General features: G+C 38.2%; 1 protein-coding gene across 1 annotated transcript in view; it reads left to right on the forward strand.

Annotated features, from left to right (window-relative positions):
- CFAP58 (cilia and flagella associated protein 58) overlaps positions 1-14,372 on the forward strand; it is a 64,431-nt gene that overhangs the window by 19,372 nt on the left and 30,687 nt on the right. Inside the window, exons 10-14 of the mRNA XM_080401035.1 lie at positions 4,204-4,365; positions 6,939-7,085; positions 10,565-10,705; positions 11,016-11,239; positions 13,231-13,342. Of these exons, the coding sequence (XP_080257161.1) occupies positions 4,204-4,365; positions 6,939-7,085; positions 10,565-10,705; positions 11,016-11,239; positions 13,231-13,342 (786 nt within the window). The remainder of the gene's footprint in view (positions 1-4,203; positions 4,366-6,938; positions 7,086-10,564; positions 10,706-11,015; positions 11,240-13,230; positions 13,343-14,372) is intronic.

Below are 14,372 nucleotides of genomic sequence, written 5' to 3' on the forward strand. Positions count from 1 at the left end.
TTTCCTAATGTGCCAGTGAGAGGAAGCTTGGCTCAGTGGTCTTCACACAGTTTACAAAGGTCTCTGGGGGAACCTCATCAATGGGTGTGTATTCTGTGAGAGACTTGGAGTACAGCCATGTATTTCTCTTATTCAGTGGTCATTTGGGAAATTAAACTAGGGCTGGAGTTCAGACCAAGACCTCTGACTTCTTATATCGGAGTTCCACAATTGAAACTGATACGCAACTGGAAATTACTCTTTATTGTTCTGCCTTACCTGCAAAGGACCTTATCTTGCATACTAGTGTTCTCAGATTGAGGCCAGTGAGAGCTGACAGTGCTTGACATCTTTGTATGAGACTCAGCATTTTGAAGGATTTGTCCCAGTAAATGAAAGCATCTGAACAAGTTCAAGCTAGTCTGCAAAACAGAAGTTTTCCAGGAACAGCTGCTGAGAAACACTGCATAAAATTTGTGTTGCCCACTACCCATTACTATGTACAACTTTATTCCTGAGTATACTGTCAGGAATAATGGTTGTAACATATTCCATTAATTGCTGAAGATCACATTGAAGGGCCCTCCAAGAAGCTCATTGATTTACTGGGATTAGCTTTCAAGCTATTTCAACTCACAAGTTATTTGCTATCTTTTCACTTTAAAATTATCCTTTCCAACTTCGTGTGACCAGGGTTTTTTAAATCATTTTCAAATGGTATATGTTCCCTTGTCTAGAATACCTTTTGTCATTTCCATGAAATAATATTCCACAAAAGTGAGATTTGTCTTTGTTGCAAAGTCATATTTTGCATCTTTCCCTCACCGTGCATTTCTAACGGTATGAATATGAGTTAAGAACATTGTAAACTAGGGCCGGGGAGTAATTCATAACACTCAGAACTACAAGGCTTTTGCTTTCAATTCTGATCAGGGTTGCTCACAATATTATGAGGGTGAAAATGATAAATGTTTGCTTGTTGACTTCCCCCCCCTCCCCCATCACTTTGGGTGCAAATTTTCTGTCGTTTCTTATAAGGCAGAGCCTGAGTAAATGGGTTATGACACCTGAGCTGTTTGTATCATGACACCTACGTTGTGATTACAAGTTTCTGAAGGACTTGCGTGCCTCTGTAGTTCACTAAAGGGGCAATTCCTGACTCAGCTTGCAGGTGAAGAGCAGGCGCAGCAGTTCTGAGCACAGGAGTATGTGAGACAATAGTCTTGTCCGTGCAGAGGTTCCCTACATGAAATTACATGTTGTTTGGAAGGATAAGATGGGGCAAAACACAGGGTAGAAGGAAGACATAAGATCAGGATTATTATAGCCAATAAGTAACATTTGGGTTAGCTGTCTGACCCGTGCAGGCTCAAGAAGCTGTGGCAAAACCACAGGAGCCATTTCACAGCTGGTGCAGAATGAGCTGTTGATGGGCAGTAATCATATGGCCAGTCTCTTCTGAGACTCTTCATATGGCAACTCTTCTGTTGCTATCTAGCTGGCTCTGAAGGAGCTTGCTGCACACCCCTGAACTGTGTAAGAGCTGGTAAAGAGCCAAATCCATCTAAGTCCAAAGACTTCTTGGAACTCCTGCAAGGCAGACAGAACTACGCTGGCTCTGAAAGCTATCCGGTTACTTACAGCAGAAGAGAATCTATAGAGCAGCAGAAGTCCTCTTTCAAAATCATCATTCAGTACTGAGTAACTGATGAACAGAGTCAGCAAAGTTATATCCACAACAGTAGAATACTTTAGTGGTGACAATTTGTGCTAGACTTGCTCTTCTAATTATTGGCATGGTTGACCGCTCATTTCTACCATTTTTAAGCCGGTGTCACTTGTTGAATAGTCTTACTTCTAGGTTAGACAGTGCAAATAAGAAAAAAAATCTGGCTCTTTGTTGCGTAGCCTGTATTACTCAGTCATAATTTTTGTAGAATATGTATTTCTTGAATTTATATTCTTAGATTATGAAATCTTAGTTTCCCTGTGGAAAGTTTAGGCTGCTGAAAAGGGAACAGTGAAGTATTACCCTCCAGTCTCACCTGAAGCGTTCCCTGATTGCACCTTATGAGAGGTCACAAAACCAGTCTCTAATACGTTGTTTTTTCAAAAAAAGCCATTTGCAATGTAAAGTTCACAGTTCAACAACACATTTGGGGGCAGGGGGGGAATTCCTTTTATGCATTTGCATACTTTTTTGGAAAACTTAATGCTCAACAGGCATATCATTAAGACCGTGACAGCACTTACTGGAATGGCTAAATAAAAGTAAACAAATAAGGACACACCATTACTGAGATTTTGAGTAGGTTTGCTGACCTGAGCAGGTAACCAACAGCAGATGATAGTGAAGTATACAGTTAAAAAAACCTGTGAAGGGTACAGAAGAAAACTATGAATATCTAATACTTTCTGCTTAGCTTTGGACCCTCATTGCTAAATCTGAGAGGTGTAGTGTGCTATCAACTGAATCAGAATTGAGGATGCTCATCCTCCCACAGGGCTCTGCTGGGAAACATTGCATGTATCCTTTCTGTATTTATAAGGGAGAATTATTTGGGTTTAATCGTTCCTGAAAAAGCAGAGTCAGCATCCAGCCTGTGAGCACAACTCAGACAACTTGGTCCACAAGCTTATTGCACTGATGTTGTTTCAAAACCAAGTAAAAGACTTACAAATGCAGTGACCTATTTTCAAATCTTACTCCAGCCTATGCTCACCGTAGTGTGGGTAGAAAACATATCTTATTGATTTCTTCTCCCTGCTGTTGGTATTGGCAGGTTGTTTTAACAGAAAAGGAAGAGGTGGGAGCAGGTTATAAACTTGAGACTGTGTTTTTGTATTGCACTGTAAGCAGTCCCTGGGATCCTCTGCAGTCAGCTACAAATGTGCTGGAATCGTATTCCTGCTGCTGTAATAAAATTTTCTATATTTAGCCATTCCCTATCTTCAAAGTTGGTTGGAGGTACCAGGTAGAATGATCAATTAATTAAGCTCCTGCCCAAACAGTGAAACCTCAAGGCTTTACAGCTAAGCAAGGGACAACACTGTCAACTGCAAACTTTGCAGTTATTGACTGTTTGATGTAAACATTTTTTATTCTTCTGTTTAGACATATGAACATAAATCTTAGCTTAAACTGCTACCTTCAAAAACAGAGTCAGGAGAACTGGGTATGAAATGAAGTTGTGAATTGACTTTTCTCCTGGATTTTGTCCATGTGATTCTTCAGCTTTTTCTTTAATGCTTGGTCTTTTTCCCAGCTTTAAGGGTGGCATTATTTTCTCCCCCAGGCAGTGAACTGGAAAAATTATATTCTTGATTTGTGTACTCCTTAATTTTCTTTTTATTTCTTATAATCTTCCTTCTTTGTAATGCTGGATTCTGTTTGAATACTGCTTGTTTGTACAGCAGGAGGAGGGCTCTTGCATTTTAAAAAAATAATTAGGAAGCCCATCATAATGATTAACAACTATTTGCATTATTGCTCCTTTAACATAGTAATTCCTATGTATTGTTCTGGTGGTAATTGTTCAATAAAGTTGTCTGTAAAGTTTTGTTTATTGATAATGCATGTGGTCATACCTTCCTACAGTGTACTCCATTCTCTTTAGGTAATCTTCACATCATTATTTCTAATCCTTCCTAGAAGCAGCTAATTGTGATTACCTACTTATTTAGATCAAGTGTAAGTTACATTAACTGACTTTATTATTGTTGTAATTATATATCAACACTGTGATCATGTGTTCGTTAGGAAAATCGTTGGCTTATTGGAATGTAGAAGTGCATGCAGGGCTGCTTGGGAAAACGTGTTTTTATTCATCTTATCATACAGCTGACATTCAAAACAACATACAAAATCTGACTTTGCTCTATAAATAACCTAAGGCTATTCTTGATGAAAGCCATTTGTGTTGATCTTGTTGAATCTGCTCAGTTGTAGTATTTTCAATAGCTCCTTAAATTAAATATGTGCACATCTATAAATTTGAGCCTTGAATAAAACCTAGGTATCGGATTAAAATAAAATATTGTCCCACATAAGCAATCCAGAAAGGTTAAACTTGTACTGGGACTGAAGTGATTTTTTTAGCTGTAGTTAAAACTTCTTATCACAGGGATTTGAACTTGTTATCTTAGAAAATCATGAACTCTGCCCCATCCTTACAATCTTGTGATGATGGTTTAATCATGTTCACTTCCTTCTTTCTGCTTTAGATCCTGCAGCACATGAAAGATATTGAAATACGGGAAATGCAGATCCGTGACTGTAAGAAGAAGATAGAAGAGTCTGCGGTTGAATTAAAACAGGAACAAAGCCGCTGTGAAGCTTTGAGAATAGAGAAGAACCTATACAGTAAAAATCTGGTTGAAGCTAAGGTAGTTAATACAATTTTCCTTGTGTTTCTCTCTCTGCTCATTTTTTTTTCTGATGTAATTTTTATTTATTTAAAGGAAAACTCATTGTATAAATGGCAGAAGTGGTTTCTTAATTCCTGTGTGTTTTGAGGAAATAAATATCTTAGGTCTCTGACATTTTATCTGGAAGGTTTCTATTTGGACTGGAAACATGAGTCCTCAGACATTGTGGCGATATCTGTGCTTCAAACCATGCATAAAATCATGGTATGCTGGAGCTACAGAATCATAAAACCCTATCATGGAAGAAAATTTTTTCCTTTCCATCTTGGCTCCAGTCTGTTTTATTCATTTAGGGTTTGTCTGCATGTATGGGAAAGAGGGAAGAGGGGGAATAAGATTCCCTCCTTACCCTGAATACGTTTGTAATTTATTGTGAATCATGAATTAGAAAGCAGAGGGAATACTTTCCCATTTGAAGCGGGATTTTCTGACGGAACTTAATGCTTCCACCTCACTTGTTCCTTTCAGGGAGTGTAGTTTTCCTCAGATAATGGTTCTCTCCATTTATATTTCTTCTTTGGAGATCTCACCACTAACAATGCTGGAGGAAGAGCACAGATCACTTAAGGACACATTCTGTTATTGTGATGTAAAGATCTAGAATACTACACAAATCCTATCGTAGCTGGCAGAGATTGGGACCTTGTATAGCTGTGATTTCCAGCCTTGGGTTATTTCAAAATAAAAATTTATTACATAAACATACATAGTAGATTACAAATTCATACTTTGGTTTGAATAAGTAGATATTTTATTTGAGAAGCAGATGGGAATTAACTGTCTTAAGTTCATATCCAGCTGTGTGCTGAACTTGATTAGGAATGAACTATTTTGGCATTTATATGAGACACTTCACTTGACCTTTGTTTGCCTGTCATCATTGGATGTGGTGTTGGGATTCTTGGTGCTCAAAAAAAATCTCTCAAAAGAAATAAGGGTGAAAAATTGCAACGCTGATGACTTTATTTTTATTTTTTTTTAAAGGTACAACATAAATTTGTGTACTTAAAAAGAACTGGCACTTATGTGTGACGTATGTATGGCACTTACAAATTGAGGCAATGAACTTATCAGCCTTTTCAGGTTTTGAATATTATGTGGTGGTATACACAATGCTGCTTACAGTTCCAGTTGTTAGAGGCTGGTGTTTAGGTTTTAATAGCTTGCTTGGCTTACCATAAAATGTTTTTAGCAAGTCCTGTGTGAATAGGTAGCTGACCCCAAAAGATCTTTTGGCCAAGGTAATATGTAGCCGTGAAAAAAAAGCCATTCAAAGTTCAGTAACATGTCAGCCAGCCATGAAAGAAAAAAAAAAAAGTGGTTGTGTTAAAAATTATGGTAAATTCTTTTTCCTTTGGGGAAGTAAACCAAATTTGCACAAGGTTGTTTAGGTAAAGCTAGTTGTAAGTATTTTTGGATTGCTTAATGTGAAAAGATACCCTGTTGCCCACCTTGCTAGTGGTCTCCAGAGTACTATAGTGTTCAGCTCAGTAAAATCTTTTGGAAAAGATATGCTGGCAGGCTGTTAATATGAGATAAATATCTGATTATTTAATCCTTGGGGTTTCTTTTGGTGTTATGAGCTCATTTGTTTAAGCAAGTTGATTAGGAGAGCTGTTTGCAAAAATTATGTGTTCTTACTGTTCTTCATTAAATGAAGAATTAGGAATGTATTTGGGTATGTCTGTGAGGTGGCAGCCTCTGGCAGAGGAATAATAATTGCTTCTAAAGCTACTTTCATTAGATCCAGAAGAGCACGTCTGTCTAAGCATTGAATTTAATAGCTTCCATTTCATGTCGCAACTGTGCTGTCACTGCAATGAGTTGAAACAGTTCTTTAATTTTGTACATGCAGGCATCTCTGTGCTGTGAGTAGAAATACTCCTAGTGATCTGATCTCTGCAGTGCTACCAGGATTTTTGTTCTCTTTTTTGAGCATAAAATGTATGATAAATATTCTCATACCAGGGACTTCTCAGTCTGTGAGCATACTTTTTTCCCCCTTGCACCTGTATGCAAGCTAGTGCATAGGCAAAATGGAGACAAGTATTTCCCATACTCCTTTGCAGGCATATGGGTATCTTACCTAAGGATATGTTCATTTGCACAAAACGAGCTTCTCTCCAAATATTTGTGCCCAACTGCATACAACCTTTTTGAAAAACACATTACTAGAAGCATGAAAACAGATGGGTAGGATCAGAATGTTATTAATTTACATTGACTGCTAGTTCTTGTTTTGTGTCTAGCACTTTAGATGGCTTATTATACTTACAATTGCTGGTCATTATTTTTGTCAATGCTTCAAAGGCTTTTTTACTACAGTGTCATACTGGCATAAACAAAAAAATGTCATTTAATGAGACTGTTTTTTTCTGTTGGATTAAAAAGTTGTGTCTTGTGGTATGTACAACAGGTCTCCTCTCGAGCACTGTGGCTACATCTTTCCAACATTAAAAGAGTCTGAACTCTGAATCACAAACCTGCTCTTTTTTGATCCCTCTCTGTGATTGCACTTCCTGTCCTATTAGGATGAGGTGGCAGAAATGAAGAAGCAACTGAAAACTGTGACACATCAGGTGGATGAGCTGAAAGAGGTGATTGCAGACAAAGAAGCAGCCCTTGTGAGAGCACGTCTAGAACATCAGCGAATAGAGAAGATGGAAGAATCATTGAAAGTAAGAGCCTTTACATGTATGCCTTCTTACAAAGGAAGGTTTCCATAATTTCACAAACTGCATTGTTCCTGGTCTGTGGTGGTTTTGCTGTATTTTAATAAACTATTCTGTAATTGAAGCACAATATGCCAGTATGCTTTAGAGGTATTAGCTACTCAAATCTTCTGTGTATAAGACAAATCTAAATTTTGCCTGTAATTACAGTCGAAAGGTCCTGGATTGTCTGTTAGAAGCTTTAAATCTCCTGGTGACTGAACATATGTACTAGAAAGTTCCATTTTGCTTGCAGAAATGTGGATTTTCGGGATAGCCTGATTCTAGCAAACTTTTTAAATATAAACCCTTATAATTCAAGTTTTTCTTTTAAAAATCTTTTTTTCTTTCTGCTGTTTATAAGCGCAAACCCCATTATATTACACTTCACAATCTTGTATTTCTGTGTGACTAGCAAGCATTAGTCTTCTGGGAGTTAAGCAGTACCTTTTAGTAGGTCCCTCTGCACAGAAAGTTATTTTAATATTGTGGTATAAAACAGCAAGAATCTGTTCTAAATCAAAGGAAATCTGAGCTTGAAGCTCTGCTGCTTCTTCTCAGCACTGGCTACTGCCCATCCTTAGATAAGCTATTAATGTGTGGTGATACCTCAAACTAGTCTGCTGCGCTCTTGAAAGATTTAAGGCGTTAGTGTCCACAGCAGCTTATTTTTTCTCTTTGCTAAGCACTAGAAAAAAATAAACCCAGGAAACAAACAACAGCTCCCCAAAACAGAAGTCCCCTGCCACTTCCCACAATGTTTTCTTCTGTCAGTTTATTGCTATGCTGCAATGACTCCTTGAGTTTTTAGCCTCTCTCAGCACATTACAGTTATGACAAGATGTCAATAGAGCTTTGTAGAAAGGTGATGAATTTGTGTTTTTGTACCTGATCTGTCTCAGAGTTGTTCTATCAGTGATGGAGAAGTCAAACAGTGTCTCATTTCCTGTGTGCAGCTTTCTGCCTTAACTAGTCTCCAATTCTGTCTCATCACCTCAGAACTGTCCGCCATCCATTTGAGAAACATATGATTGCTACATGGTTTATCCACTCAATTATTCACTAGCAAGTATGTCCATACACTGACATCACATTACTGACTAGCTTCAGGGCACTGTGGTCTTCCACCTGAGTGTCTTTGCTGAATACTAAAGCAGAATAGAATTCAAAGAGGGAACTGACTGACACAGGCACAAAAGAACCCAATTATTTGTGTAGCAAGCCGGGTTCAGTTTGTCTTGTTTGTGCTGATGTGAAGGAAACAAGCAAGCTGTTCCTGGGAACTCAGTTTAAAGAACGTGCTAAGTCATGGAGGACTGGGATTCATAGGAGCGAGATTATACAGACATTGGATTTATGCTTGCCTCAGCTGGCATAAAGGTCTTAAAAATGTGTACTCATGGTAAATGAAATAGAGGATGCCTGATTCAGGCTTCATTAACAGCCAGTACAATGCCATCTTTTGGTTTCAGTTGGCTTTTGTACAAGCTTGTGGATCGGACTGGTTTAACAAAGTATCTGGATGTTGAAAAATATGTCTGAAAGCTGTAAGAACTATGGCCCTCCAGGTTTGAGGTGCTGTCAAGTGCTTTTGTATATTTTTTGTAGATGTTCAAGCATGCCTTTTTTTTTTTTTTTTTAGTGTTTTCTAGAAATCTGGATGTAAAACCTCTGACTTCTTGTTTCAGCATTCTGTCTAGCCTGTTACACCTTTTATAAAATTCGTATTTTGCTCCCACCTCTAGGTCAAAAAACCCACCCCTCCTCACTTATGCTAATATTTCAAAATCTAAACAAGAATGTGTTTTGAATGTTTAAGATATCAGCATAGGTCCCAGATAAATTATTCATTCTTGCAGATTGTTCTTCAGTTCTTACAAACTCTCTGAACCAACTTCAGATAAGCTGTGCTGATTTACAGCAATTTCAGGCCTGACCATTTTTCTGCTTGCACAGTGACTGTGTTTATTAATTTCCTATTCTCTTTTCTAATGTACACAGGCCCTCATACTGTAGTTTTTAGTGTATTTAATCTAATTCAAAGTCCTGTTAGCTTGTGGGGCCTTTGTGTGGCTTAGAGTATTTATGTTCTATACAGTACAAGGCGGTTCAGATTTATTTTAACTTAGTGTGTTCCAGTGAGGAGATTTGTTTATATGAATGTTTGCTGTCAACATCTAATGCCACTTCTTGTTTATAACTCATATTTTTTCTGACAAAAGGAGAACATAGAATTTTGATATATTAAAAAAATATTATCCAGCAATGCCGAACACATGAGCAGTTTTACATTTGTAGACAGCTTTAGCACAGTGTTGATTGCATTTCAATATGAAGTGGCTTGCATTTTTATTCAGCTGATAGATTCTGATGAACATCTAACACTGAGTAAGAGCAATATGAGTGTTGCACATATGGGAAAATGAGAATTTTATTAAAGAAAATAAGAATGGAACAAGCTATTTTATTATGATGATGGAACTGTTTCTGTCTTAAATCAATGTTTCTTCAGGTGCAGCCTTCATCGCAGCCTCATTCTTTCAGCATTGTGTGATGCTGTTTCCCAAAAGGCAGCTTGAACACCATCCTTTATAAGGGTCAGGGCTGTGGCAAATTTTGAGTCAAGGCTTGAAAGTTTTCATATCTATGAAAATGGACTGTAGTCAGCTAGTTCTATTTTGGCTCTAATAATTGCTTAGCAGTGATAGAAATACCTAATAATCCAAGAAGACCTTATTAGTTTTTATCTACATACATGGCTTGAGTTATAGAGTTCATCACAGGAGGGTAGCATTATTCGGCACATTCCAGCGTTAGTTCGTTAGTAGTGTGCAATCACTGTAACAGTGTATTACTTTTCCTGTACTTAAGGACAGCCCCTCTTTTCCCAGTCTTCCTCATCTACACATCCACTAAAAAGAGTGCTAAAGCTCTTTAATTTTACTGTTCCATGCCTGGTTGCCATCTTCACCACCAATTCTGTTATTCTGAAGCCATATTTGATGTCCCAAGTTGATGCTGATTTGTATTACAAAGGATATTTTGTTACCCTTTCCAGTAAGGCTGAACTATCCCTTCTCACATCCCAGACTGGCTTTGAACAACTCAATTGAAAAGCTTTCCAAATGTGACCTGTTTAAGTTTAAAAAAATGGTTTTTAAATGAGGTGTCTCTGAATTACAACCATTGTTGTAGATAAAAATTCATTCAAATTTCTATGTTGTGTAACACAATGATACTAAAATACTGTCCACACCATTTCTTTATGGGTCTTCATGCTTGCTTGTCTTAGTGGTGTGTTCTCAAAAACTAAGAAAATGTGTACCTTTCAGGAAACAAACAAAAAAGTATGATACTTCATTAGAATCCTAACTATTAATCCCAGGTTTATGTGATGGGAAGTTGTTACCAAGTGCAGTTTACCTGTATTCTCTGATTCCCAATAGGCTGAACTGCTTAAGATGAAAGAACAGGCTTTGGAAACCAAACAATTTATAGAAAGTCAGGAGGAACAAGAGAAAAAACTCCTAAAAATCATTGGTGAAGCTGATGCTGAGAGGCTGAAGCAGAAGAAGGAATATGACCAGGTAGAAATCTCTTGGCTTTTCAAACACACTGCGTTCTGTTCCCTCATTGTTCAGTGTTATCAGCTACTGTAAATGTGGTACTACTAAAGCTTTATAGTGCCATTGAAACACGAATGTTCAGATGCTACAGTGAACAGAATACATAGTTTATATTGTTCGTGTGGCTGAACCGTTATAGGGGAAACTTGGGCCCTTGTCATAATTCTTTCACTAATAACAGTGAAACCTCTTAATACGCATGATTTTGACTGATGCAAATACTTTGGGAGTGTACTGTAACTGAGATTATTGCTTTGCCCTGCATGCTCAGGTTATCAGCGAGAGAAACATCCTAGGGTCTCAGCTTGCTCGGTGCAATGATAAAGTGGCTTTGCTCTATGAAAAGACAAAAATCCAGCAGTCCATCTTAAACAAGGGTGAAATCCAGTACCAACAGAGAATGGAAGACATCCGACTTCTCAAGCTGGAGATCAAAAGACTTCGTTGTGAGAAGGGAGTACTTGGCAAGAGTGTGGCTGAAGTTGAGGAGCTCAGGTAGAAAAGCTGATTAAATATATTTCCATAGTGACTGCATCCCTGATTCTGTGTTTGAGATGGAAAATGTTTTATGCATGGTGAAGATTTGTATCAACAAACATTATACCTTGGAAAAGGGGATTGTTTGCTTTGACCTCAAACACATACTGGGTTAAATTCACAAAACAATTTATCAGCAATTAAGAAAAAATAAAATATAGGAAGGAGGAAAGAAGGAAGAAAGGCATCTTGGCCAAAGCTGAAATAGTTTCTCTGTTTCCCCTTGTACTGTCAGTTACTGCCTACAGAATAAACTTGACAGACAGCTGCAGAAAAGGTGTTCATAGTTCAGTGAACTGCTTAGTGGTACCCGAGGCCCAAATTAGTGGAACTGCTTTTTATGAAGCAATCCACAGAGGACAGAGGAACACTTGATATATTTATAACAAACCTCTGCACATTTTCAGTGCTCTTTCCTTCCAGATTTGTATGCAGACTTGCTCTCTGAGAAAGATTTAGTTAAATTTTCATTGAAGGTTTTGTTTCTTTAAAACGGAAGTTTAATAGCCCCAGCCTAATTTATTTTTTTCCTCTAGTTTAATGCTTCTTTTTTTTTTTTTTTTTTAAGTGCTTCCATATTTGAGATGTATTCTTTGCTGATAGGAAACTATTGTCATTTTCTATAGAATCTGTCTTGGTTTGTAAGGAGAGGTGGCTATGTTTTTTTTGCAGATAACCATCATAGTAATTCTATGTAGATACTGCAGGTTTTGGGTAAGATCTTTAGCTTTACTGTATCAGTATAATTCCGTGGCTTTCACCAGAGCAAATTAACTTCAGTCTGTGGTCAGTCCCGTTGACTTCAGTGGAATTATGCCAGTTTGATTTCATGTAAGAGAAAAGAGAGCTGGGCATAAAACATTAGCAATTGCAGTTTTCATCGACTGATTGCAGACAGGAATAGGATTTGAACTTGCTGCCCAAATGCATTCAGCTGAAAGTCTGTTACTGTATTGAAACTCAGTAACGGTATTGAAGTATAGTGCGATGCATGCCATGATGGGTGGATCAATTCTTGCTAACTGCAGAAGCAATCACATACTTTAATGAAGTCCAAAACCATCATGAAAACTGCCTGTCGAAAGACCCCATTTATCATTTGTGCTGCTAATTAGCTTTCTTGATTTGCCAATTGGAGAAGTGGGATTTTTTCCTCTTCCATAACCTTGTCCAACCTCGCCGTTCAAAAAACGCCTTTTTCTCTCTAGTGAACTAAATGTAACTCTAAGCTTAGAGGGAGAAGATTCAGTGGTGGAATAGGCACATGGTGATCTTCCACCCCCTTTTGAACTTGTAGAAGCTACAGGATCCACCCACTAAAGCGGTAAGGGTCAGACCACTGCAAAATGTGCCCTTTTTTCCTGCCCCTCATCCTCTATCCCCACTGTAATAGCCTAGTTGTCAAAACACCCTGGAAGTGCTCAACAAATTTTAAATCCAGCAACAATTCACCCCTGAAATTTCCTGAGGAAAGGTAATAACAATAAAAGAAATCAAGCTTGGGTTCTAGAGTGCGTTTTACTTTCTGGATTGTGTGAGCCATGTAGTTTTAAAACCTTTCAAACAGAAGCTGTTAGATTCAATACAGCAGTAATTGGATATGACCCTATAACTGATTTGTAGGTCACTCGAGGTGAATTAACTGTCCTTCTGGCCTTAATGTATGTGAGATGTGGACAGTGAGATCCAGTAGGTTGTGTGGAGCAGATTCCCACGGAACTCCAGAGCTGATGAAAAGTCCCTTTTTTGAGCCATTCTTACTAAAGTGAGCAAAGAGGTCTAATTGTGTTATCTTCTGGTTCCATCTGTTTAGTGGTATCAGTCTTCACTCTTAATCACAAGAGTCACTTTTCCAGTGTGGTAGTGGATGAGGGAATGTTTTCTAAATGTCTGTATTAGTGCCTTGGTCATATTGATGTGGTTTTGGTGTGTTTTTTTTCTTTTTAAAGACGGAAAGTTCATCACATGCAGAAGGAACTATTAAGGGAACAGGCTCGGTGCAAAGTTTTGGAAAAAGAACTGGAGAATCCCTTGAATGTTCACAGATGGAGAAAATTAGAGGTGATGTGTCAGCATTTCAAGTTCCCAAAGCCCATACTACCAAATCAGTGGCACAGCGAAAAGCCTATTTCCATTTACTGTTATGCAAATTATGTGGGGGGGCAGGCAGACTGAAATTTCCATAGTACCAGTGGAACAGTTAACTGCTGAATGGCTTCCTTGCACAATGCAATCAGTGTTATTTTTGTGTCACTTTCTCAACGAAAAATTGCAGAGGGATTTGTAAAGAGCCAGTCAAATGCTAAAGGGAATAAGAATGCATCAGGTGAATTTAGAAGGGGTGATTCCTTAACATGGATGATGAGAAAGAAGATGATAGGGGAAAGTCACAATCCTACCCTTACCAGTTAGGGGATGTAGATGGGTTGAAAGCCCAGAGTTAGAAAGGGTCATAGATCAGGTAGACTTGGGGACGGATAGATGTGAAGTCAGAAGGTAAATTACATCTGTGAGAAAAGGAAGAGGCCTCCACATAAACAGTGCTGGCTTCCCAAAGATAGCCAATCCAGGTAATGTGAGTTCAACTGTTACGTAAACAGCAAATCTAAATTTTCACAGTATTTGAATCTGCCAAATGAAGGGGGAAAAAAAAATCCATCAAGGGCAAACAAAATACATGAACATCAATTGGTATCACTGGATATTTTTGAAGTAAGTCAGAGCCAGCTGAGATTTCTCTGTTACATGGATCTCTGATCTGATGCCAGCCTCGGTTGTTTAGCTGCTCTAATAATGAGTAGTAACATGCTGGTCCCTACAGAAGCAGAGCTGAGGATTTTGGCTGTGCTTACTAGCACAGCAGTTAATTTCTGATCCTTCCATACTGAGCTTAAAGCTGAATGGTGTGCTTAGCTTTTCTCATGGAAGGGAGATAAAATGCAGGATGGTGAACTAGGTTAAAGACATCTAGGTACAATCTCCAGCAGCACCTTGTAACAAAGGAAAATCAGGCCAGTCAAAACATCCAGTGTTGGGCAAATTAATATAAGAAGAGACTGATAATGGGAAATCACATCATTCCATTCTAGGT

This window comes from Falco punctatus (assembly GCF_963210335.1).
Source record: "Falco punctatus genome assembly, chromosome: 9".
In the NCBI taxonomy this organism is placed as follows: Eukaryota; Metazoa; Chordata; class Aves; order Falconiformes; family Falconidae; genus Falco; species Falco punctatus.